The following is a 26138-nucleotide window of genomic DNA, read 5'->3' as shown; positions in this document are numbered from 1 at the left end:
GGATTTCTTCCCAATTTCTCTGTGCACTTGTGCAGTGACAGAGTATTGTCTGCTTCCTAACCTCTGTGCCTCAGTTTCCCTAGCTGTAAAACTGAGATAACAAAACCTAACTCATAGGAGTGTTATGAAGATAATTAGTTGCTTGTACAGTGCTTTGAAAATGAAAGTACTGTACTATTATTATTTTTCTCTTAAGCATAAGGCTTTAGGGAAGGTGCAATTTTTTGTGCATTTCTTAATTCTAACAAGATTAATTCTTCTCGCCCACAAAACCCTCCAGTGTCCATATAAAAATATTAGGGATCTTCTCGAAATTATCATGGTTTTAAAATACATGTGTGTGTGTCTTGGGTGAGGGGGAAGGTCTAGGGGTTTCCAGTAGCTCACATGACATATAAATATGCTTAAAACAAACTTTTCACACGACAGTATTTAGCAAAAGAAAACAAAAGAGCCTTTAATTTCTTTTTAAACCCTCCCTCCCGACCCTTTAGCCTTTTCTTTTGTTGACAGTTCTGTTTTGGCTAGAATCCAAGACAAACATAAGATTTATTCTGATATTGTGTTTTACATGCTGGATAAACATTAGCAATGGCATTTTCTCACACACTTTTTTTCATTTGGGAAAGAACATGATAAACTTTAGGTTGCTTTTCTCATACAATACAAGGTGCTGAAAATTACAGCACTGCTGAGTTTTTAGCTAAGCTAGAAAGAGCAAATGTGCATAGCTCCAGGACGCTGCTCACTATATTCCTTAGGCAGATTAGCAGAGATCCATGCAAGAGCAAAGGATGGAGCGCAGCAACTGCTCACCTACCGACTTCAATGCTCCACTGAGCTGAGGCCACAACATGTGATTATTTCTCCACAGTCACTCTCTCAGCTGGAGACAAAATGAAAGTTACAGCAGCATTTTGTCAAATTAGCACCACAGAAGAAGGACTTCTCTGAGAAAGTTTAATTCAAAGGGGGAAGAGAAAAAGCTCAGATACATCTAGTCATAAATACTGCTTTTCTTTTTAAAAGTTAAAGGCACTATAATTGCAGTCAGATACGCTGCCATTATATTTAGAGCAACTTCTTTTGGGTTTTAGCACATGATCAATTTAACCCAATTGTGAACTTAGAGCATTGGAAAGCTTGATATAGAGTATCAGATGCGGATGGCTGCAAAACAAGAACAGTGTTGCTGAAAAACACAATGGGTAACGCAGGGCTATGTGAACTGCCTTAAGGAGACAGAACAGTCATGCTGATTTTCTACCCTCATCCAGTAATATCAAAAGACCCAGGTTAGCGGTTCCCAGAATGTCCGATCTTGGCACAAGGCTCATTAATGCTAAATAATCGTGGGCCCTATCTTGAAAAGTGCTGAGAACTGATGACTTCCACTTAGGGGGGCTACTTGAATGGGTGTTGAGAGCACTTGGCACCTCACAAGAGGCACTCAGTAGCTTGCAGAAACCAGCCTGACATTTGATGTAGCAGGATGATCCTATGATTAAAAACAACGGGCAGGGACTCAAGAGACCTAGCTTCAATTCCCTTTTCTGCCACAGACTTTCTTGTGTGGTCTTGGGCAAAACACTTTCTCTATGCCTCAATTGTTCATCTGTAAAATGGGACTAATGATCCTTCCCTAGCTCAGAGAAGTGACGTGAGGAGAAATGCTTGGAGGACACACAGGTAGTACTATGGGAATGGGAGCTACATAAGCAGACAGATATTGAATGAGTTTAGGCTGCCCTGAGAACATGGTTTTGAAAGAGCATCCTCGTGAATAAGGCTTTCTATTTAAACTAAGTCACAGTGGGGACCCCAGACAATCTCCATGTATTGTATTGCCATTTGGACTGGCTTTTGTGATTAATGTAGCTAAATGCTTTTTAATAGTGGAAGTAGCTGTTTTCCAAATTAGCCAACAGTCCTCCAAAACCTTTGAAAGCATTTGTTTTCCTCTTCATCTTGTCAGAGGTGAAGGGGCTTTTTGATTTGCCATTTGAGAGAGAATGTGAAGGCTGAAAAACAGCACAGTTAGGCAACCACAATCCCAGAGGGCAGCCTACAGTCTGACACCTCCAGTTCTGACCCCCCCCCCCCGCCAAAACATTAGAAAATGATCTCCTTTGCCCCTAAGCCTACTCCCGCCTTTCTGAGGTGCAAGTGAACTTCAGTGTGAAAACTTTTAATGTTCCAGCTTCATATGACCAAAACCTGCAAACAGTGCCAAATTGTATGCTGTTAATGTACTGGAAAGTACATTCCATTTGGGAGCGGTTAGATAACAAAGTCATCATTTGTCTTTAATGCAAGGTTTCTGAAAGTGACAGGCAAATAAAGAAAAGAAAAAACATTCGGTCTGTATTCTGCCATTGTCTTAATGCCACATATCCCTGCTTTTCGTGTTGTTAAAGGAGAATAAAAGGCAAGCAGCACTCCCTTTTTGGACACAGGAGAGTTTGGTTATCAGGTTTATTGGAGTGTATTATATTTATAGGAGGGTAAAAGTGTGCACAAAGGTTGAATGCATCTATTTCCCATCTCGAAGAGAAACTGGCTTGTCAAGACTAGGATATGTGGGCCCAGTTCTGTCCTCAGATATATAAGCATTACCACCAAATGATTGTAATGGGAACTGCATGAGTATATTTGAGAGAAAAACTGGGTTGTTTCTTTGTAGCAAAAATAATTTACATTCCTGCTATAGGTCTCTTTCCTGTTCACTAGTCAAAAAACACTATACTGAAAATAAAAATGTTGCTGCTTAATATATATTACTGCTTTGCATTTCTAAAGGCCTTCCATCTAACATTATCCGAGTGCTTTATATACAAACATTAATGAATTAACCCACAGTATACCACTTCTCTTGCACAGAAAAGAGTTGCAAAAGAGACAAGGCAGGGACAGGTTGGAGAGGGTGGGGCAGAAAGGGTTAGGCTTACAGGAAATGGGCAGAACAGTATGTCCCCACTAGACACATGGACCTCAAGAGCCTGGAATGGAAGCCAAGATTCCAGAGTCTCCCCTTTTCTTTGCTGTCAGCAAATATGTGTGAAAGTGAAACTCACCGGGAAAGCGTGTCTCTCATTACCTGCTAGTGCTTGTTCACATACAGGATGGCAACCCTCTAGTGCTATCATTTACTTTGTTAGCTCAAGTTGCAAAGGTCTGTGTGGTGGATCTTAAGGTTCCAACCCTCTAATGACCCATGTGGGGATCAATATGATGTCACAAGATGGAAATTCTCTTTTTTCATTTTGCTTTTTTAAAAACTAGGAAATTACACACACAAATCTATGTTAAAGAAGTTTATTAAGGTTGCTAAGTCACTCACTCAAATGTGAGGAAATGTCAGAATTAAAGTTGTCCAGACAACCTTAATTCAGCTCCCTTGTGCATATGCATTATGATAGTCTTTAATTACATGATCACATACTATCTTTTCTACAGCGCTCCACCTCATTTAGTGCATAGGATGGTCCAGTTCTAGATCTGGAGCAGGGTTTTGTAATTAAGGAGGCTGTTGCCTGTAGGACCCCTACCTCATTTGTTGGTGAAACTGGAAGATGTGTAGTGAATAAGTCAGGAGCCTGCAGGAAGAGAAATAGGGGGTCTCATGGTTAATGTGGCCTTGGAGAACTGAACTCTATTCTTGCCTGCATGGCAGGGTTCCTGAGTGATGCTAAACAAGTCACTTAAATCAAACTTGTCATAGACAATCACTAATTGGTGTGTTCCTCATTTTCTGGGTGCCCAACTTGTGGCTCTGGGGCCTGATTTGCAGAAGTGCTGAATAGAGCAGGGAAAATAAATGATTTTTCAATCTGGGGGCTGAACCAAAATATCTAGAAAAAAATGGGCTTGATTCGAACCCATATCAATTTTTTGGATTTTTTTTTGTCAGATTGAAAACTTGAAAAATATTGCTTTTGAATAGACCAAAAATATTTTGGTCAACTGAAACCAATTTTTTTTCATGTTTTTGGTTCAATTTGGACATTTTTGGGTGGTTTTCACCTTTGTGTGTGTGTGTGTCTTAAAGAATTGGTCAGATTTCAAAATAGAATGCCATTTCAAGATGAAAAAGCCAAAATGAAATGTTTCAAAACAGTCAAAGAAAAATGTTTGGACTTTTTTGAGCTTTTTCCCATATTTTTTTGGCTGAAACTATTAGTCAAATTTGACCCTAATCTGCAAATGGTTTTGGAGCCCCCCCAAAAGCATTTTTCAGCAAAAACGTTATTTGCTAAAAACATTTCACCCAGCTCTAGTGCTGAGCACTGAGAATTGCAACTTCAAGGTCAGCAGGAGCTATATTTGAACATGTTATGGGCTATATACTGCTAAATACTCTGAAAAAATCAGTTCCTAGGAGTCTGAAATGGGAACCCAAAATTAGTGGACACTTTTGACCTTAATCTCTCTGTGTCTCAATTTCCCATGTATAAAATGGGAGTAATGCCAACCCCACATCTCAAAGGGGGGCTGTGAAACTAAATTAATTAGTATTCAGGAAGTACTTGGATACAAGAGTGATAAGCAACATAGATAAACTCATGAGGAAATTAATAATTCTGACTTCAGAGAGGGGTTTGAATAGTGTGCAGTAAATAAGGCATGGGGCCCCAAACTGAGCAAAGAGGATAAAACAAAAATATTGAATAGCTGCTCATTAAGTGAGCACTACCCATCCTGTGCACAGAATGAGGCCAGGGTCCTGCAGAAAAAATAATATGTGATCGTGTGATTAAAGACTATGTCATAATACATACGCACAAAGGGGCCAAATGAAGGTTGCATTGGCATAGCCTAACTTTTGACTGCTTAATTTTACAACCTGAATAATGTTTGTTTATATAGTTCCACACAGTAGGTGTGCATGATGCTTTGCAGGCATATAACACTGACCGATCCTTGCCCCAAGGAGCTAGCATGCTGACACCAAACAAAACGATGGGAAAAGAGGGGGTATGGGAGGACAGGAGTTACAACTGTAAGAGATCATGAGATGTGTTTATTGCTATGTATGCAACATTTTAACTTCTCTGTGGTTTGCTTATTATTCATTTAATACTATATATTAAAATTTTGTGAGCAGGTACATGATGAGATGCTAATCAAAAGAAGTCAGTTGCAAAGAGGAATTTTAAGGAAGAGAGTTAGATTGAAAGGGTGTTCAGGGTCAATGCTTAATGATGCTTATAATAATTTTTTCTATTATGGTAGATCCTAAGGCCCCCAACTGAGATTGGAGTCCACTTGCTAAGCATTGTGAAAACACTTTGGCGTAGATCAGGGATTGACAACCTTTGGCACACAGCCCATCAGGAAATCCGCTGGCGGGCCGGGCCGGTTTGTTTACCTGCAGCGTCTGCAGGTTCGGCCAATAGCAGCTCCCACTGGCCTTGGTTTGGGAAGTGGAGGCCAGCACATCCCTCGGCCCATGCCGCTTCCCGCAGCCCCCATTGGCTTGGAACGACGAACCGCAGCCAGTGGGAGCTGCGATCGGTCAAACTTGCGGACGCTGCAGATAAACAAACTGTCCCAGCCTGCCAGCGGATTTCCCTGATGGGCCGCATGCCAAAGGTTGCTGATCCCAGTGTAGATGTACCCTGCTAGCTCTGCTTGAGATGCCACCTAAAAAGAGCAGTGAGGCCAGGGTAGCACGGCGGCAGCTTGGGCTAGCCAATTGCGTATAACTGCCCCGACTCCCTATGGATATGTACTCGGTCGGCTAGCCCGAGCTGGCACTCATGCTACACCAGCTGCACTCCTATTTTAAGTATACTAGCTCAAGCAGAGCTAGCAAGGGTATGTCTCCGTGAGCTGGGAATCACACCTCCCAGCTTCAGTGTAGCCGTACCCATAGCAAGAAACAACTTCTGCCCCAAAAAGCTTACAATTAAAACAGACAAATGGCAAGAGGGAAACCAGAGGCACAGAAAGGTGAAGTGACTTGCCCAAAGTCACCCAGCAGGTTGATGGCAGAGGCCAGAATAGATGGGATTCCCAGTCCAGTCCACTAGACTACTTAACCCCAAAACAGACACGAAATTATATTTTTGAAAATTAGTGACCCGGCAAGCTGTTCAGTGTGCATGGGCAACGCCCCATGAAGGCAACAGGACTCCAGCATGAGTACCTGGCAAAGCTGGGTGCAATTCTGTGTCCAAAACTTTTTCCTGCCAAAAATGCAGATTCGGCGACATCAAAACATTTCACAAATGTGTGTCGGTATCAGTGAGCTATTCCTTTTGAAAAAGGAACAAAGCTGATAAAAAAAACCAAAAAACATTTTGTTCAGACATTTTTGAAAATAAATGTTTTGATGTTTTGGTTCAAAACCACTTTTTGTTCAGAAACGTCCTTTAATTTTATTTAAAACACATTAAAATGCTTGAAATCAAACCAAAATGTTTTGTTTGACCCTATATCTTTTTTCCCCCTCATTCACCAGAAACTTAAAAATACTTCATTTTTGGGTTGATCCAAAAATCTCTCCCCCCCCTCCCGCGGCCAATTTTTTGGAATTGCCCATGAAACAAAAAATCCATTATTTGCACAGCTCAAGCACTTGGGTCACCTGCTGGAGCAGCTCGCAGGATTTGGGGTCTTACTTTGAAATCTCTCTGCCCTGCGTATTATGGATAGTAAGCACCCTATAAGGCCTTCTACTTGACAAAACTTTGTTGGAAATACAAATGCTATAATCATTGTTATTTCTGAAAGTGTGAAGATAGTTGTACATGTTATTTCATATCTGAGCATAGATTTATGCTTGCAAACACATACAAGTCTACTGCATGCTAAGAGCCAGATTTTGCCTTTGAATGCACACATGGTTTTGTCTGACTTGCATCAAATGGGCAGACTCGGATTGTAATTCTCTCCTGTGATTTCAAAGGCTGGCATGCATTTCAGTTGCACTTTCTCAGAGTTTAGTCACACATCCCTTACGATAATTAGTAATAAATAATCTTTTAATTTTTAAAGCCACCCATGCCTGAAGGCCCCTGGAAGCCTTAACAAAATGAATTAAAAAATATAATTTGCCAAAAGTAGGCAACATTGCAGAATACCTCCTGGAGCATGAGCTAAGCATTATGTGGGACTCATTAGCTTATGTAAACACTTTGGACCTGATTTTCATTTAGTCATAGGCTCTTTACAGCATGGGCAGTGCAGTAGGGCCTTAAAGTGAGTGAATGTAATTTACTCCCACAGCCAGACCAGTGTAAAGTGACTTCAGTGCAAATGAAACTCAGACCTTTTCTTTCTGTAATAGGTCTGTTTTCCTAGAAAATACTTATTTTGTAAGGTAAATAAAGCCTGGCGTTTAGTCAACTTTATATTGATTAGTAAAAATAATACAAATGTTTAGAATCTTCTGTAATCGCCTTTACAATCAGTTTTCAAATACTAAGCCAAACTAGTCCCTGGTGTAACTGCACTGGGCTCAATGGAGTTCAGAACCATAGATGACTCTATCCCATTCTTGTTAATTGGTGCACTTTCATATACCCCAAAACTAATTGGCTCCTGGTTTATTAAAGTGAATCAAGACAATGGCATTTTACATCACATATTACTTGTCCTTTAGAGCAATTACATGCTTTCCAGTTTATTTAATTTTAATTTAATTTAATTTAATTTTAAAGTTGAGCTAGATCCTAATATCTGGAACTGGTAGAAATTAGCAAGACTCCATGAACTTCATGCATAGCTGTCTACAGGAGCTCCAATCGCTAAGGAACAGAAATATAAGAAAGTATAACTTACTATCAACTGTTCATACAAAACTGGACTTTAACTTCACTGGGAGTTCAGCTTCCAGATGGAGGAGATGGGATGGCATAGAAGGCCCATTTCTACAGTCCCTGTTCATCTAAGGAAGTACATAAAATCCCAAAGTCTTCAGCTGACTTCACTACATAGACAGTGGATCTGCTATGACACAGGAGCTTTGAAAATAACATACTCCAAATTTTCCTGCAGTGCTCAAAACTGACACAAATCCAGATAATGAATCTAAGATTTTCATACAAACAGGTTTTTAAAAAATAAACAAATGGATTTATTTTCTTTCTTAAGAAGTGTTTTTTTGAAGACTTAAGAAATTGACCTCAAGGGCAGTAAAAATGGCATTGTTTTCAATACTAGTTTGTTTGCAGACAGGTTAGGAGCAGAGTTGGAATTCACACACTGTAGGAGAGAACACAGCAGTTTCAAAGATTTTTCTGTCAGCATCTCTGGTACTGCAGCACCAGCTGCTGTTGCCGTAGTACTAAAACCAGTTACAGATTTTAGGGTCCCACAGGGCCCTAATGTTGATCTGAAGAGATTTCATACTCACAGAAGTGAATTAAAAAAAAAAAAAAAAAAGGTAATACATGCAAAAACCACCCAGAATCTGCTAATTCAACATGAGGACTGAGATTTTTACATGGACAGAAGTTAGCTAATTTAAAGTGATATTTCCCACATGATCCATAACTTAGATCTCTTGCTTTCATGTAACATTTCCTAACATTTTCTATAATCATAACTTTGTCACCTTTGTGTGGATGAGAGGCAAAGCTGAATCCAAAACGAGAGATGTTTTTGCCTCACTGTGAAGTGAAAATTAAGGCAGATGTTGACTTTTAAGCTGTGGTATGTGACATTTTATTGGCATGCAATAGGTCTTTCATTTTATTGGGAAGCATGAAACATGCCACCAAATGCTGCAAAATATTTTGCACTGATTAGGAATGCTATATTACTGGACTATGCTGTGGTGTATTTTGTGCTTCAAAGTCACAATTAGGATATGAAATTTGGGGATGAGTAAGGAGTGTTTGTGGTAGTAAAGATTGTAGTTACTTTTGGGCAGTGTATACAACAGCCTGAACATGCATATTTTAACTAATCAGTTTGGGCCTTGCTGTTTCAGGTGAAGATTGCTTATTCCTCTCATGGGGCCTGATACAAAGCCTATTGAAATCAATGGGAGTCTTTCCACTGACTTCAATGGGTTTTGGATCAAGTGGTTAGTGCTAATCATACTTATTATGCTAGTCTATGTCATCCTCCATAAAGAAATTATCAGGGGATATATAATGGATTGTACAGCAAGGACAAGACACATGGAAGACAGAGTCAAAAAGACATCCATAGGGTCTTGACCCTGTACCTGTTGACAATAATGGGAATAGGATCAGGCCCATCATCAAATTTAGGGATTAAATATTGACTGCAAGCCAATTTATCCCTTATTTCAAGTTTTCCCCCAGAAATGTGTGGAAGGAGATAATTAGGCCAATGCTCCATGCTCTTTTGAAGGTACAATAGATTAGATACTAAACAGAGGGAGCACTGGCTTTGTGTCAAACAAAAAGTAACAGGCTTTTTTCCCCCTCGAATCTTGCAGTATCACACAGAGCAGGTGCCCTTCTGTATGTTGTCTGGGACCACCTTCCTTGCTGGTGGCATAGCTGCCCTTGATTTCTGGTTTGCATCTGCAGAGCACTAAGAACTGAGTTTTCCTTCAGTTCTGCCATTGACTCACTATGTGACTTTTGGCAAATAAATAGAAAAGTCAGTTTCCCTTGTGTTTGTAATCAGTTTCCAGGTTCTCATGTACTAGCTGAATGCTGCGATATTTGGGCTGAAGAAACTGCAGGAAAATATTGATTTGTCTAAAAAACACTGTTTCCTTGCTTGGCAGTGTTGTTGTGGATATGCTGATCTGCAATAAAATTACAGCCCTTCCCCCATACATTATCACTGCTGCAGAATTAACCAAACTATGACACAGAATTATTTTAGCCTTCATGGAGAAATCAGCTTTGAAGAGCAGCAGAATTTTGCAAGAAATTACAAATTAAAACAAAAAAGTTACTTCTGCCAGTTGTTACAAGCACGTGATCTTAGGGCGTTTTGGCACGAAACATTTTCATTAGGATGAACCCTTAGGTGTTTATTTGGCATTGGGTTATGAAATAGCAACAAAAAGTAGAAGCTGGCTTTGCTAAATGCTTTCCTAGAAGAAAGGCAAATGAGATTTTTTTAGATTGTTTTACAAGTGGGACTTACCTCTGGTGAGCATTTCCAGAATCGTTGCTATCACAGGAGGTATTCCTCACAGAGCACAACTCTGCTGCGCAAATTCCATCCCTTTCAGCCGAGTCCTCCTGACCATTCACTGGTTTGTCTTTCAATTTCATATTGTCATTTTGTGAATCCAAAGATATGACATCAGATGGAGAGCTCACAACACCTGAGTCTTCAGTGGTGTCTTCTGATGCAAAACAGCTGCTTACTGATGTTGTCTCCTCTAACTCTGATAGTTCCAAAACCGTAACATCCACAACATAAATATTATCATGTGTGAGCTGCAGGCTCTCTGAATGAGATGTAGTAAAGATAGTTAGCTAAAAATCACTGCTCATGCTTAGATAACTGAAAGAACATAGGGTGAAATCCTGGATCCACTGAAGTTAATGGGAGTTTTGCCATTGACTTCAATGGGTCCTGGTTTTCACCCTTGATATAAATACTTGTTTGACTGGAAATGCCACCAGAAACAGCAGACATTTGATAAAGATGACCTGCAAAAGGAAAAAAAATGGGGGCTTTGCCTATCTTTACTTCCTGAAAGGTGAGGTTCTCCTCTTGCATATCCCCTTGCACATTTCTTTCCTTACCATTTTTCCTTTATAAATGTCAGCAAACTCAAGTCTGTCTCTGTTTACTTTGAAAAACTTCTTGGAGGATTTTAGGAGTGGAAGCTTTCTGCTCCTTCAAACAAAGGGGCAGAGTTATGTTAATCTTTAACAAAGAGAATTATATAAGACCTAAGTATTATTAATTAATTATTATTATTATTAAGAACAGAAAACCCCAACATTTCAATTTTATAAAGAAGCAACAACAGGGAACACACACAATATTTTTCCTTTTGCAAGTCAATCTTTAACCTTGTAAAAAGATGGAAGTGATGAGACTTTTAACAGACACAGTATAATTGTTAACTCAGTACTTCAATTAACTTTCTATGCTTTCCCCCCTTCTTTAAGTGAAATATACAATTTTTGATTCCCCCAAAGGTATATACGAATTTGGGCTCCATCCTGCAATTTATTCATGTACAGGGAACTCCCACTGATGTCAACAGTTTTGATGATGGATTGGAGGCAGATTCGAGTCCCAAACAGATTTCTTTCAACAAAAGGAATTAACATTATATTTACAGAGATTAGATAAAAATGTCTGCTATGACCTGATTCTACAAACATTTATGATTGTGGTGAACTTTAATTATGTGACTACTCCCACTGGTGCCAATGGGTCTACAATGATGGGTAAGATCAAGCACACGCTTAAGTGTTTGCAGGATCAGGGCCCAAGACTTAGAAATAATACATGAATCCACAAATCAGAGGAGGAATGCAGACAAACAACTATTTCATCTGTTTTGTTACATTTTGAGCTGTAGTATATTATTCCTGAGGATTTTAAAAAAATCTTTTAAATCAACTGAGGACCACTCTGTGTGAGAAAACAAAAAAGAGATGTATCATAGAAATGGAGCTTTAAATAAAATAATTATTTTTAGAAGATGTATCTTAGCAATGAAGCTTCAAATAACATTTAAATCAAATCAAACCAAAATTCTCCTTGGCTGAGTTACCCAATGCCATTAAATACTGAAATTGATTTCTGACAGCAGAAGCAATAAAATCCATAGGGTTACAAATCCTGATTAAAGCTATAAGTGCTGTAAAAACATATTTATGTCTGAGGCTACTGCAAAAACTCCACTGCAAGTTTGGAGGGGATATTACTCAATTTTGTTGACCTTATTTTCTATGATGCTAGCTCTTGTTTTTTCACATTTAATCAAAGATTTTATCCTATTTAAAAATCCCATTAAAATATTCTTAAAAAATAAATGAGGCAGTAAATTGATTATGTTATGGTCAAGGTACAGGAAAGTGTATAGAAGAGCAACAACACATGCACAGATCTGAGAATAACCATAGTATATAATCACCAACACTGAAAAAGGATAACATGACCAGAAAATACACAATATACAAACACCACCATACTGTTTGTGCTGCTTGTTTTTCAATTACATTGAAAAATACATGTATTAAAGCTATAGTAAGAGAAGAACAGATCACAGTGGAATATGTTATAGTGAAGTAAGAAAGCAATTTAAAGAATGAAGCAAACAGAGTGGCCTTTGGTTTAGAAGCAATGCACAATGCAATATATCTTGATACATGAAGTTCTGTATGTGACAATAAAATGGCTACATCTATTGTCACGAACATGCCATAAATAAGTCCGTCTGCTGCTGCCAGAGCTGTGCATGCTCAGATTGCTGTTCTAGCACAGCTGGCTGGAGTGATCCCATCCCACCCTGCAATGTGTGTCTGCCTGTGGAATTCTCCCCTTCCTCCTCTGTGTCTCCCAGCAGCCCCACCTTTCCCCCCTTCCCAGCAAATGTCTCCTGATGTGGAGAAATGGGTCTGAGCCCTCCACTTGTCAATATCATCCAGCAAGTTGCCCAGTTTCAGAAAATGTCTTGAGATCCCCAAAGTTCCCACCCCATACCATGCAAAACAAAATAAATAACTCTCACCCAAGCCCTTAGGCCCAAGTGAGAATTGAAACAAGTGTCTCAGCCTTTGACTCCTGCAGGCACACGATTCAATGTGAGGACTTCCCCATGGTCATTAAACTGCAGTTCTACTCTGAAAAGTGACAATGTAAAATGGCACCTTCCTATTCAACAAGGAAGGAGTAAGGATATGATTGAAATTGCTTCTAAAAGAAAAAACCCAGACATTTGTTCCTTTCTACCTCTTATCACACCACTCCCAACACAACAGCAAATATATGGCCACATCCTGACATCCTTACTCAGTGGAATCTGTCACTCAGGTCACAATTAAAGACTGAGTAAGGGCTTCAGGATTTGGTACACAGATAATAATTACTACAGATAAATTAACATTGCTGAAACACTGCTGTACTCTGGAAGGCTGTCTATGCTAATAAATATACAACGGGGCCAAACTCCGCTCTCAGTGACATCCAGGCTTCTCCATGAACTTCATTTGGGTTGTACCAGTGTAACATAGTGTAGAGTTAGGCCTGCAGTTGATAAATAAGTGTTAACATTTCATACTGTGTGCCATGTCTTTTCTAACTGGAGTTACATGGTGCTCAGCAATACACAGCACGCTTTCTCACCTACCAGGTTATGGAGCCTGGAAAGCCCAATTGTGTCTTGTAACACAGATCTGCCCTGCCGAGCAATAAAATGCCCTGCCACTGCACAATTAGGTCAGTCACAAGTTACAAACTTTTTTTGTTTTTAAGAATGTTTCCTGTGATCATCTAGAGGCAAAGAGGAGAGTAGCTCATCACTCAGGAATGTGAGCTCTTGCTTAACACAAAAGGAACCTTGTCAGTCTAATCTCATACACTGTAAGTAATTAAGATAACACTAAACCCTGAGCTGAGAAGAATCCGATTGTATACACACAAATGCATGTATTTTGATATTCCATGTATATATACACATACACATTATACACACATACAATATATAAAATATATACAGTGTCTACATATGGTACAGACATCATTTTCAGTTCTATCCTGCCTGATTTACATTTTCAACAATTTCAAACTGATTATTAAATATAATATTTTATGAGTGACAGGGGAGATATCCTCTTCCTAGTTACATTGGTGTAAGCCTGGAGTATCTCCACTGCATTCAAATGAGGTCAGACTGAGGCGCCAAGACTTTAAAACAAGCATATCCTAGGCGTATGAGCCTGCACTCACTGAAGCCAATCACAAAACTCTCTCAATGGATTCAGGTTAAGCTGCTTTATTTTCTAAATTACGTCTTCTGTTTTTATGACACTGCTGGTTTACTGCCATATCCAGCAATGATAGAAACAGCAAATCAAAATGCATTTTTAAAGAGGAAATAGTTGCTTTAACCAATCTAGTGAATAATCAGGGCTCTGTAATGGATTTACAAATGAAACGTTCCTTTAATTCTTCTCAGTACTTGCTCTCTGTGCTAACAGGGCAACCATTATTTTCAGATTTCTTTCAACTGCTTGTTTCACTGCCAAATTTTCTCTTTTCACAGGGTGAAATCGTTTTGCTGTACTGCAAATGGTTCATTATAGTATTTTTGTGAGCAATACAGTACTTATTTTAGTGACAGTGCTCAAAACTTTGAGTAAGATATTTACATTGTTGAAAAACAGTTACTCTAATTATTAGCAATAGTCATAAAAAGTTGGACATGGGTCACACAAAAAAGCAATATTTGGAAAAATTTCAGTAGTATATTGTCAAGAAAGAAAATGTAAGGCAGGTGACATCAAAAATATTGTCTACAATTCACTTTTATAATATTACAAGAGATTATGAAAATGGGTAACACAAAGATCACTGTAGCAATTTTCATACAAGATAGACATTTTCTAGAAAAATTATTTTGTTTTTAACAATGGACTAGAAACTTAATGTGAATATAAGTGGGAAACCAATAGCTCTCACTAAGCAGAATTAGCAAAAAAAAAAAAAAATATAAGACAAGATGGACCAAATTCTCCCTTGAGTTATGCCAGTACAGGCCCATTTACTTTAGTCAGGTTTCCTAATGTAACTGAGGGGAGAATTCAGCTGATGGGTCTGTCTACTCTTTGAGTGACAGATGTGATTCCCAGCTTGAGGAGACATACCCACAATAGCTCTGATGTGAACGGTAGAAGGGGCTAGCTGCTCTGAATATGTACCTATCTGAGATGCTAGGCACATACTGGGGGGTGAGCAAGCCCCTCACACCACTCTTGCTGCCAGAGCTGTGCTCTATTTTTAACATGCTAACTCAGTCAGAGATAGCATAGGTATGTCTTCTCATATGGGCATCAGCGGAGGGAACCCAGATCCAGTTCTGAGGCTTTACCTCTCCTTGTGGTTGCTCTGCAAGGACTGGGGTCCATGGGCCAGGAGCAGATAAACATGGTTGCTCTTTGCAGTGCAGTCCCCCTTCCTACTCCAGAGCATCCTAGTGTAGCATAATGCTGGCATACTCAGGATTAGTCTGCATGTGGGCACGATCAACTCCACACACTTTGAGAGCGGGGGCTCAGGGACACCAGCCAGAATCAGAGCCCATGGGAGTGCAGCTTCTGCAGCTGCCATTATGATCTGGAGGCCTCCACATGAAAGGCTTTAACTTCTCCAGAGTGTCATATACTTCTGTACCAGAAATGGACTAGTTACAGAGTTTGCTTACATGCACCAGATGTGTTCATCTTAAGATCCTTTGATGCTATGCCAGGTATGGCTGAGGTTCATTTAAATAAAGTATTTTACACATTGCAACGTAGTGGCTGAACAGTACAATACAGTTTAGCATTCCATTACATCTTTCCCTTTAAGTTCGACAATCCTACCATTTACAATATGTACACTATCACGCAGTCTTTGAAGTTTAATCCGTTAAGCATCTCTGAATTGTACTGGCTTTCTTATTACACAACCCCAACATGTAACAACTTGGTCATTTGGCTGTCCATTAGTTGCAACAGCTGGCTGTGGTCATCAGTTTGGAATCCTTGAGTCTTCTTGTTCTGCATCTACCATCTGAACTGTTTGTTCTGTTGATGTTGACGGTTTCTGTTGAACACTCAACCACACATGACCTGGGCCCTGGATTCTTTTTCTTTTTGACAGCTGGAGTGGTTCATCCTTTTTCTCCACCCAATTTGACATGAACACAGTCACCAGATTCTAGATCTGTCAGTTCTCTCAGTGATGTCTGTTGTAAAAGTGTCCATAAGCTTTTTTAGTCTTTTTGTCCAATTTGGCTACTCTCTTCATGTCTAGCCACTTTGGAGAAAGATTCTTTTCCAAAGTTGGAACAGTAGTTCTGAATTGTCTTCCCATCAGCAGTTGTGCTGGACTATACGCAGTAGTCGCTACTGGTATTGATTTGTATCTTAGAAGGGCAAGGAATGGATCTTCCTGCTATAGGATTTTTTTGGCTGTCTGTACAGCTCTCTCCGCCTCTCCATTTGCTTATGGGTAATGTGGGGTGCTAGTAATATGATCAAAATCATATTTTCTTCCGAAGAATTTAAATTCTACTGTAGTGAATTGGGATCCATTGTCTACCACTGTCATTGTTCTGGAATACCAAAATGAGGAAAAGTGCACTTCAGTTTCTCAATAACACTGAAACATGTGATGTCTTTCAAGTACATTATTTTTATATATATGAGAAAATAGTCCATGATGATGAGGTAATGATGCCCAACGAATTTGCAGAAATCTGCAGCTAGTCTCTTCCAACATCTGTCTCATAGAGGCATTTTTATTAAAGGTTCTTTGTGTTGTGTTGGTCTGTTAGTTCTTCAATGTTCACATACAGATACTTATTCTTTATGTCCTTGCTGATGCCCAGCCACCACACTGACTGGTTGGGCCATTTACTGGTTGGGCCATCTAGTTAATCCTTGATGTTCTTCATGAATGAGGTTTAAGATTTCTCCTCTGATTTCGTTTGGAATTGCAAGGTAATTGCCTTTAATCATGAGTCCATTTGACTTGCTTAATTGTCCACATACCACAAAGTAGTCTCTTGTCACTTTCTTAGTGTCCTTTAGATACTTGGGCCAGCCACCCCAATGTAATTTAGAACTCCTTGAAGTTGAGTGTCTGTGAGGTTGCTTTTTGAAGGTGGTGTGGTGTCTTTTCTGACAATGCTCTGCATGCACCCAGGCCCTCCATGAACACTTTTATGTCATCTTAGAGTTCACAGGTAACTGAGTGTGATGTTGGGCTCTGTGTGAGTGTCTGCTACTATCAGATTTTCCCTAGGGACATATTTAACAATCGAGTTAAATGGCATTAACCATAGCAATGGACGTTGGCATCTCAGTGGTGCTTGATCAAGGACTTTTCCATTGGTGAGGGTTACAAGCAGTTTATGGTCTGTTATCAGTGAAAACTAATCCTGTTCACACAGATATCTGTAAAGGTTCTCACAGGCCCATACTCTTACTGCGCACACCTTTTCAATCTGTGCATATTGGTTTTTCTGCTACCGTGAGTGTGCAAGAACAAAATGCAATTGGCTTCCACTCAGAGCCATGTTGTTGCAACAAAACACCACCTACGCCATAGCTGCTTGCATCTGCACTGACCTTGTGGGTTTGTTCACATCACAGTACTTGAGAACTGGAGCTGTTGAGATCATTTATTTTACCTTTTGGAAGGCAATTTCTCGATTTGGCCCTCATAGTCAAGAAATGTTGGAATTTAACAGTTCTTTCAGTGGTTTTGTCTTGTAGGTATTGACCAAGGTAATTTACCATTCTCAGTATATGTCTCTATTCTGGTACATTAGTTGGCGCATTCAATTCTCAAATTGCTTTTACGTTCTCAGGGTTACGTTCCCATCTTTATTTATTGTTTTCCCCAAAAACTCAATTTGGGGTAAGTGGAAAATGTGTTTTTCATTGTTTAGCTTTAGTCCAGATGGTCTGATTAGGCTTAGGACTTCATTGAGGGTCTTCTCGTTTTCTTTCATCTAAGATTGCCCATGAAAACTACAACTCCATTTGTGTTTGTTAACAGTTCTGCTATCTTTCTTTGGAAAATTTCAGGTGCATTGATAATTCCAAAAAGTAATCTTTGAAAGCAAAGCCTCCCAAAGGATGTGATAAATTTAGTCTGGTTAGCAGTGTCTTTGGCTAAAGGAATTTGCCAGAATCCACTCAAGGCATCCAGCTTGGATAATACAGTAGTGCCTTTCACTCTGAGGAGGAAATATTTTTCTCTCTAAATTGCTTCATTAAGTCTTAAGATCCACACAGATTCATATTTTTCAATTTTTCTTTATAACTGATTACACTAGGGCACACCATGCTGTTGGCTCAGAGATTTTCTCACTTATGCCAATCTGCTCCATTCTCTTTAACTCAGTTTCCATTTTATGAGGTAATGGCATAGGAATCCTGCAAGGTGTGTGCACCTGTAAGGTTCAGCATTGTTTCTTAAGATTATTTGTTCTGGCTTGCCTTTCAAAAGTCCAATATTACCAAATATTCCCTATCGAGTTCTTCTACCTTTTTCACTAGGCCCATCATGGCTGCCTCACTGAGGCTGAGAAGGCTGTTGGTCTGTGGCCATTTGATCACATACACTCTGAATGCATAGCTTTTGTCTTTGTAAGCGGTTTGTGTGGTGAACTGGCCCATGCAGTTCAGAATACCTCCAGGGTTAGTCAGAGCTATGTCAGGTGACTTCAGCTCTGTGAGGGACTGAAGGTGATTGTAAGTCCCTTCTGAGATGACTGTGACATCAGCTCCGGAGTCATTTTTAAAGTCGATAGTCTTGCCATGAATATTCAGTTTCACTCTCCAGCCAGGCTCTATGTCATCACAAGAGACAGATCCCAGAAACTATGGCTCTTGAATGTCTATAATATGAGTAAACTCCCTGACTGCTTTGGTGCAGCAAACAGATGAAAATTGTCCATATTTCATGCATTTATTATACTCTATGCCTCTAGTTGGACATGTATTATCTCCTGGGATATGACTTTTTCCACACGTTGTGCATGTAGGCTGGAATTTATCCCTGTTAGCTTTTAAGTTATTTCTGCTTGCCTCGGGGATTTTATGATAATGACTTTTAACATTCAAGTGTCTCTTTACAGTTTCTAAGCTACTTTCAGGTTTTTCAAGTTTGTCAAGTTACTCTAGGTTTTGCTGTCTCATCAGCTCAGACTGCCTTGCTCTCTATATAGCTGTGGCTAGGATTAATCTCTCTTCAGTTACAGCTTCTGAGAAAGGTTTTTATTTGTTAATCCAATATCCAGCCTCAGTCTTATATTTTCATATTTTGCATTCCCAAAATCATAGTTTTCAGCCAATATATGCAGAACTCTTATAAAACATTCAGCATTTTCTCCTGGTTCTTGAATTCTCGGGTGGAAACATACTCTTTCATAAACCATAATTCTCTGAGGTATACAGTATGTATCAAACATAGCCAGAATCCTTTCATAGTCATCTTTGTGACTGTCTTCAGTACAGTCAAAGGATTTAAAGATATTGCTCTTCTTGTTTTTCCAGAGCATACATTAAAGAAGATACCTGTATAATCTCAGTTTTCTTTGTGGAGTTTGTTTGCAATTTGAAATCTTGCAGAATTCTACTTCCAGTCTGTCCATTGTGAAGGTTTGTCAAAGGTGAAGTTCTCTGGGGCATTCAAGAGTGGCAAGTTGATGAGACCCTCGAACCTTCGTTGCTTTGTTCCTTCCGTCTGCAACCTTTATTGGTGTTTTCCTTATGTTTCTGTCATTAGTTTACTCCTGACATCATGTCATGTACTTCTGTGCCAGACATGGACTGGCTACAAAGCTTACTTATCATACCAAATGTGTTCATCATAAAATCCTTTAATGCTCTGCCTGGTATGACTGAGGTTAGTTTAAATAACGTAGTTTTCACATTGTGCCACCTAGTGGCTGAACAGGATAATACAGTTTAGCCTTCCATTACAGCTCTGTCCCAGGAAACAAGTGGGTTTATAGTGCTGAGCCTCAGTTGGTTTTGTGGGATAAGGAATGGGGTCTATCTTTGCCCCAGATGTAGCACGTGCAGGGAACGTCCACAGGGCTTAATCCTGGGGTGCATGTATAAAGTGAATACTGCAGCGACAGTTTTACAGTGTAATGAAATCAGTTACACCATTCTGATTCAATGGTGGTGTGTGTCAGATAGCCACAAATGCAGATACATAGGTAATGGGAGAAAGACCCTCCAACCATAACCCAATTCCCAACCCTCTCTTCATTCCCTTGTGTCTACACCAGCCCAGAGATATAGTAGTCCCTGAACAGATCTCATCACTGCTATTCAGGGAATCTGGAGAGCAGCATGAGATGAAGAAAGTCAGCTGGCTTTGTGGAAAATAGATACAAGCAGTTCCTAACTAACGTGCAGAATAAATTGGCAGAGAAAAATGGCACTTAGGGAAAAAAATTCTCACTTCCATGACACAAGCTACTGTGAAATTCCTCCAAATCCATGGTAGTGCAAGACTCAGCATTCACCTGCAAAATGATCCTTTCCCACTCCAAACATTACTGGCTGAATATTGGAGGAGCTCACTTTAATAAACAATAATCTGCTTCAGATGCTTTAGCCACTTTTCCCCCTTTCCTACATCTCCTGTCTGCACAAATCCTCAATGGCTTTTGGACACTACACACGTACATTTCCTATGCAAATAGGTTCTACGAAGACAATCTTTCCACATTGCACAAAAGCAAACCTACCAGAAATCTACCATCTCTGTGCCAGGAAAACATGAAAAAGGGACAAGTCTTACCTGGGACATCAGCAGAAAGGCAGACATGGAGTATTAAATCATTGGATGCTCTCCTTGTACACATGCTTTGTGCTTGTGATTACTGTAGTCTCAAGGTTGCTTTAATTTGTTCCAGCTGCTTGGAGCAACTGTCCTCAAACAGGAGAATCAGTGCAGTGTAGATTTATTTCATGAACCATACCCATTTTGCAGGTTACACCTCCACTCTCACAGCATAGCTTACATAAATTACAGTATAATGGAGAATCAAGTGTTGGAGAATCAAGTTTCTGGCTGTTCTCACTTTCAGGTGATATTGTAAATAAGAAGTGGGCAGCATCATCTCCCCTAAATGTAAACAAACTTGTTTGTCTTAGCGACTGGCTGAACAAGAAGTAGGACTGAGTGGACTTGTAGGCTCTGAAGTTCTACATTGTTTTGTTTTTGAGTGCACTTATGTAACAAAAAAAAATCTACATTTGTAAGTTGTTCTTACACAATAAAGAAACTGCACTACAGTTCTTGTTTGAGGTGAATTGAAAAATACTGTTTCTTTTGTTTGTCATTTGTACAGTGCAAATATTTGTAATAAAAATAATATAAAGTGAGCACTGTACACTTTGTATTCTGTGGTGTAATTTAAATCAATATATTTGAAAATGTAGAAAAACATCCAAAATATTTAATAAATTACAGTTGGTATTCTATTGTTTAACAGTGCGATTAAAACTGCGATGAATCGCGATTAATATTTTTTGAGTTAATCGCATGAGTTAACTGCGATTAATCGACAGTCCTAGTGGAAATTATTATTATATGGCTAAATTTCCACTATAAAATGGTACTCTAAAATTTATTTACCAAGTCTTTGAGGAGTCTTAGAGGAAACAATATAGCTGTTATTCCTTCCCATTTCTGATACTTATTTTCACCACAAGCTATCAAACAGAAAAAAGGCAGATTTAACAGGGAATGGAGAATTAATCTACATGAGCAAAATCACCCTTTCCCTTGCTTTGATCCTCTCTCACCTCAACTACTGTAGCCTCTTTCTCTCTGATCTCCCACCTTTCCAGAGTTCAGCTGATCTAAAATGTCATTTTTTCTCTGTCACTCACTACCCATACCTGTGACTCTGAGTCCCTTTGCTGGTTCCTTGGCTTTTATTGCATCGAGATGAAGTTCCTTGACTTCACCCTCAGTGCAGAGTAGCTCTGACTTGAGGGCTCTCTCTGTACTCAGAAACCCCACTCCATCTCTCCTGCTCTGTGGACAGTAATAGGTAGGGGATACCCTGGGACTGAGAAGTATATGGAGTAGCCACTCACACTGGGTACCCTGCCTGCCTTACCTGGCCCTATGTAGGATAGGGTTTAAGCTATAATGTTCAACAGATTATGAAAAGGAAGGAGACAACACAGATCAGGATAACATGGGAATACAGTGAAGAATATTTAACAGATTTCTTCAGACTTCCACTTCATATATTATTCCATGTAGTTCTAGTAATATGCAGTGATTGATAAAGGGGATTCCAGCAAGTCTCAGTGAGACAGAAGATCTAAAAACAGAAACTTCCCTATATAATAAGGGTTGGTTGAGAAATATGCTGCTAGCCACATTTTGCTGGCAACTGTTAGTCTTAAATGGTAGTTTTTGGCAAACTGCATCCTTTACAGAGGTGGTCTGCTGCAATCCAAGCATGCTTCAAGATCTGAACAAATGGACTGTGAAGGTGATTTTCAGTAGCCACCTTGGAGAACAAAGACTTAAGCATGGATAAAATTGCATGAAAAACACATGCAGTATCATGGTTAAAAGTAAAAATGATTAATGCATCTCTGTTACAAACCAACATTTTATTAGGTGATTTTAAAAACCACAGAAAAGAGCCCATTTTCTAAACCTTTCTCTTTTAAACTTCACCATGAGATCCCCTGTGCATTCTGGTTTATTCAATTCATCTTTTTCTTACTGATGTTTTCCATTGCTAAGAATTCCCTAAAATCCCTAAGACAGATTCATATTTCTAGGACAATCCAGAGTAAGAACATAAAACACATTCATGCTGTACTTATGCCTTCCTTCCGAATGGACTAGCTGCCAGCAAAGTCAGCAAGAGGAGACAAATGTTTTGTAAGTTAGGGGCAAATTCTCTTCTCATGGGCCTGATTCTCCTATTACAATGGTGTAACTCCATTCACTTAAAAACAGAGTTATTACTGATTTGCACTGATCTAATTGTAAGAAACAGACTCACTTATGCTTAACTCCTATTGAAGTCAGTGGGACTTGCACTCAACTGTCTGAGGACAGGTTTTGGACATCAGTTTTGTATTTATGTGGTCAAATCCTGTTCGCCTTATCCCCATAAATAGTATTCTTGCAGCAAATGGGACTGCTGCCTGAATAAAGCAAATAGTATTTAGCCTCCAGTCAGCAATGTGAATCATTTTATGGGTAATTATAATTACAGGGAGTCCAGAAGTTGCCATCAGCCCATGATAAGCCATCACTAATATTTTTATTATGCTATTGGCTGAAAGTAAAAATCAGACTGGGGCTGTGCCTAACGGGAAGGAATTTTATCACTCTGTCCAGTTTTGTGCGTCAAACTTTCTATTTATCCGTTCTCATACAGACACAGGCCATTATAAATTGTGACATCATTCTCTAGCTCCACAGTCAGCTCATCCATTGTTTCCCCTTACCTCTTTATTTCTATACACATATAGAATACCATCGATAATCACCCAAAGTAACAGTTAGAACATCCAGAAAACTAAACGTTTCACACAGAACCTCTGTGTCTAATTAGGTAGGTGACCCAAAATAACTTCACTTTATTGGCCAGAAACATACACCTCAGCTAAAACCACCAATAACAAATATGCTCATAGAAGATTTTCAACAGCTAACTTAAATATAGATCTATTTTATGCATCCTTTCAGACATTTCCATGTCTAAAGACTTCGAGCTCTACTCTAGTCTCTTTTGATTTATGTGAATTGACCTTCTTTTCCTCTTGGACCTTCTGGGTGATAGAACAGGCCTGTTTGTTTTCCTGTTCAAAGAACAATGCACCACAGACTTTCAGGTATAGTTTGGCTAGTGGTTTATTTTCAGCTATTATATTTATAAGGATATTTTAAATATGGGGAAGGCAATTCTTTTTATTGAGCGTGTGTGTGAGATCCTTGTAGACCTTCATGCATAGTATACATTATAAGGGTCTGATCCTGCAGTAGTCATATGTTTAGACAGTTGGCTCTTTGGGGCAGGGTCTGTCTTTGTGTTGTGTTTGTACAGCACCTAGCACAGCGGAGTCTGGTCCATGACTGGGGCTCCTAGGTTCTACTGTAATTCAAACAACAACCAACAATCACATATGTGCTACACAGTGGGGCACCCAATTTAGCATTCATGAATGCTTTGCTGGATCAAGGCCATATCTGGAGTTTGAGGTTTTTGTATACACGTTTCCCCATAAAAGACAGGATGGCTCAAGGAAATGGTTTAGTGCAATGAAGCCTTGCAACTGAGCTAGTGGTCTTAGACCAGGTTAGGGATGGCTGAGAAAAATCATTTCCCCCACCTCACAGAGAATTTCAAAAAGATTTTGGTGAAAAATGTTTGACAAAGGGGAGCAAGGACAGAGGAACAAAAAAGGGAGAGAAAGGGGGAAAATACCAAATCCCCAACCCATTTAGTTGCGTTTTTTTTTTTAAACAAAAAGATTTAATTTTCAGTGTTTTTCCCCCATCCCCTTCTCTCCCACCACCCCCATTTTTCCTTTCCCCTTCTCCGTTCAAATGCCATTTTTTGGTTCTGTTTTTCTTACAAACCCTTTTTTTCCCCAGACAAAAAGCTATTTTCTTTCCATTGGTTGGAAAATTCTCTATGAGCTCCAGGGAGAACACATAGATCCACTGATCCTGATAAAATGCACCCTCATGACTGGAAATCTTGCTTACAGTTTCAGCAAAGAGGCCATGCACTGAATAAGAGTGACCTCTTCAGAAGAAGATTTAGTTATGCTGGCGGGATGGTGATTAGTTACCGGTGTATGTGCTGTACTTAGTGAGAGGCAGGGCTTTAGTCGCCAGTACAATCAATACGGTAACTTTTTTACAGGTACTAAATTCACTCAGAATGAAAACACATCATAGGCATGTGTACTGTATGTATGCTATTGACATCGTATTGTCAAAGATGTGTATTACAAACAGATTTTTATTTCATGCACAATGAAAGTGAAGAGAAGTTACTTTATTTCTTTTTCTGGAGAGTATTTTGAGAGTGTGGGAAAGTGAATGTGATTGGTGATTTCATTTGAGGAATATCTGAATCACATTTTTTAGTTTGGTGTACATAGCACAGGAAAGTTGCCAAGTACAGAAGAAGCTGGGCATGTCCACAAGGGAGTGGAGCAAACAAGCAAATTACAGTGTATGCATTTCTTTTAATCAAATGTTTTCATCTGGAAAACTTGGGTACTTAAATGAAAGCTACCCCCAAGCTTCTTTTACGCATATGGCCAATGCTTAATCAGCAGATTGCTCTAGTCCTTCACAGACTCTCATCATCAATGGATTAAGTTTTTCTCCGAAAACACACTTGCAGCTTTTCTCTTTTGAGAGGGAAGTAGGACAGGTTTTACCAGTATCCTGTTAAAAGGAAATTGTATGGCTCCAGATGGTTGATTTAACATAGCTGCAGGACTGTTAGTGAACCAAAACCAAAGGGGTTTAAACATAAGTCTAACATATCTCACTCAAAATAGTCAACATGTTCTTGCATTTCGTCCCAAAGCTACCAGTTCCTACCTTCAATAAGGCCTTGAAGTGACACAGGCTGGTCTTTTCAGAGGCTTCAATAAACCATGTTGGTGCAGAGAGCATCTCTGTACCTTGGGCAATTCTACTAGCTTTTATATTCAGTAAAACTCCCAGAATTCTCTCTCTCTCTCTCTCTCAAAGGGGCCATACTCTTTATTTCATCGAGCATACACAAACTAAACTCAAAGAAAATATTGGTTTTGGATTTAAAATTATGTCATTAGATGACTACCTGTTTCATTCGCTACACTCATGTCCTGATTGTGACACACATATCTCATAAGTAGAGTTGGTTGAATATGTTTTCCCCTCAACAAAAATTTTTTTTGGTTAAAAACGTCTTTATAAGAAAAAATATTTTTTTGCCAAATTTTTCCATTTTTCTATAATCCCAAAATGATTTTTTCCCTCTCCCCCTTTTTATCCTTTTTTTGGTGGCAAAATGGAAAAAGGGGGGAAAGGAATAAAAGGAAGGAAAGAAGGAAAAAAAATCTTAAAACTTAAACACTTTCAAAACCAAACTTTTTCAATCAAATATTTCAAATAAAAATGATTGTTTTTAGAAAGCCGTGGAATTTTTTTTTCCAAAATTTTCAATTTCTTAGTTTTCTCACAAACCATTTTTCTACCAATTCTATTCATAATGAGCTATTCTGGCAACCATGAAAGGGAAAATGACTGTGCCAGCCATAGCCGTCCTGCTCCTCATGACCATCTCTGTGTTGTGTCCATCCACCCCTCATCTGAGGTCTTGCCTTCCACTATGTCCCACCTTTAGCTTATGGGTACAATAGGTTGGGAAGTATGTCCTTAATACAAGCCAAGAACCAGTTACTGCATTCCCAAAAGGAGCTGACACAACAGTCTCTGCCTCTGCCCTCAGT

The 26138-nt window shown here is 39.2% G+C and overlaps 1 protein-coding gene across 6 annotated transcripts in view; it reads right to left on the bottom strand.

Annotated features, from left to right (window-relative positions):
- Positions 1-26138, bottom strand: part of COBL (cordon-bleu WH2 repeat protein) — a 233717-nt gene that overhangs the window by 18752 nt on the left and 188827 nt on the right. For all 6 annotated transcript variants that reach the window (XM_073332702.1, XM_073332705.1, XM_073332704.1 and 3 more), the window contains one exon: positions 10081-10390. In XM_073332702.1, coding sequence (XP_073188803.1) covers positions 10081-10390 — 310 coding nt within the window. The remainder of the gene's footprint in view (positions 1-10080; positions 10391-26138) is intronic.

Source organism: Lepidochelys kempii, chromosome 2 (genome assembly GCF_965140265.1).
Source record: "Lepidochelys kempii isolate rLepKem1 chromosome 2, rLepKem1.hap2, whole genome shotgun sequence".
Lineage (NCBI taxonomy): Eukaryota > Metazoa > Chordata > Testudines > Cheloniidae > Lepidochelys > Lepidochelys kempii.
The sequence above is the reverse complement of the archived record's forward strand: the minus strand, read 5'-3'. Positions and strand labels throughout refer to the sequence as shown.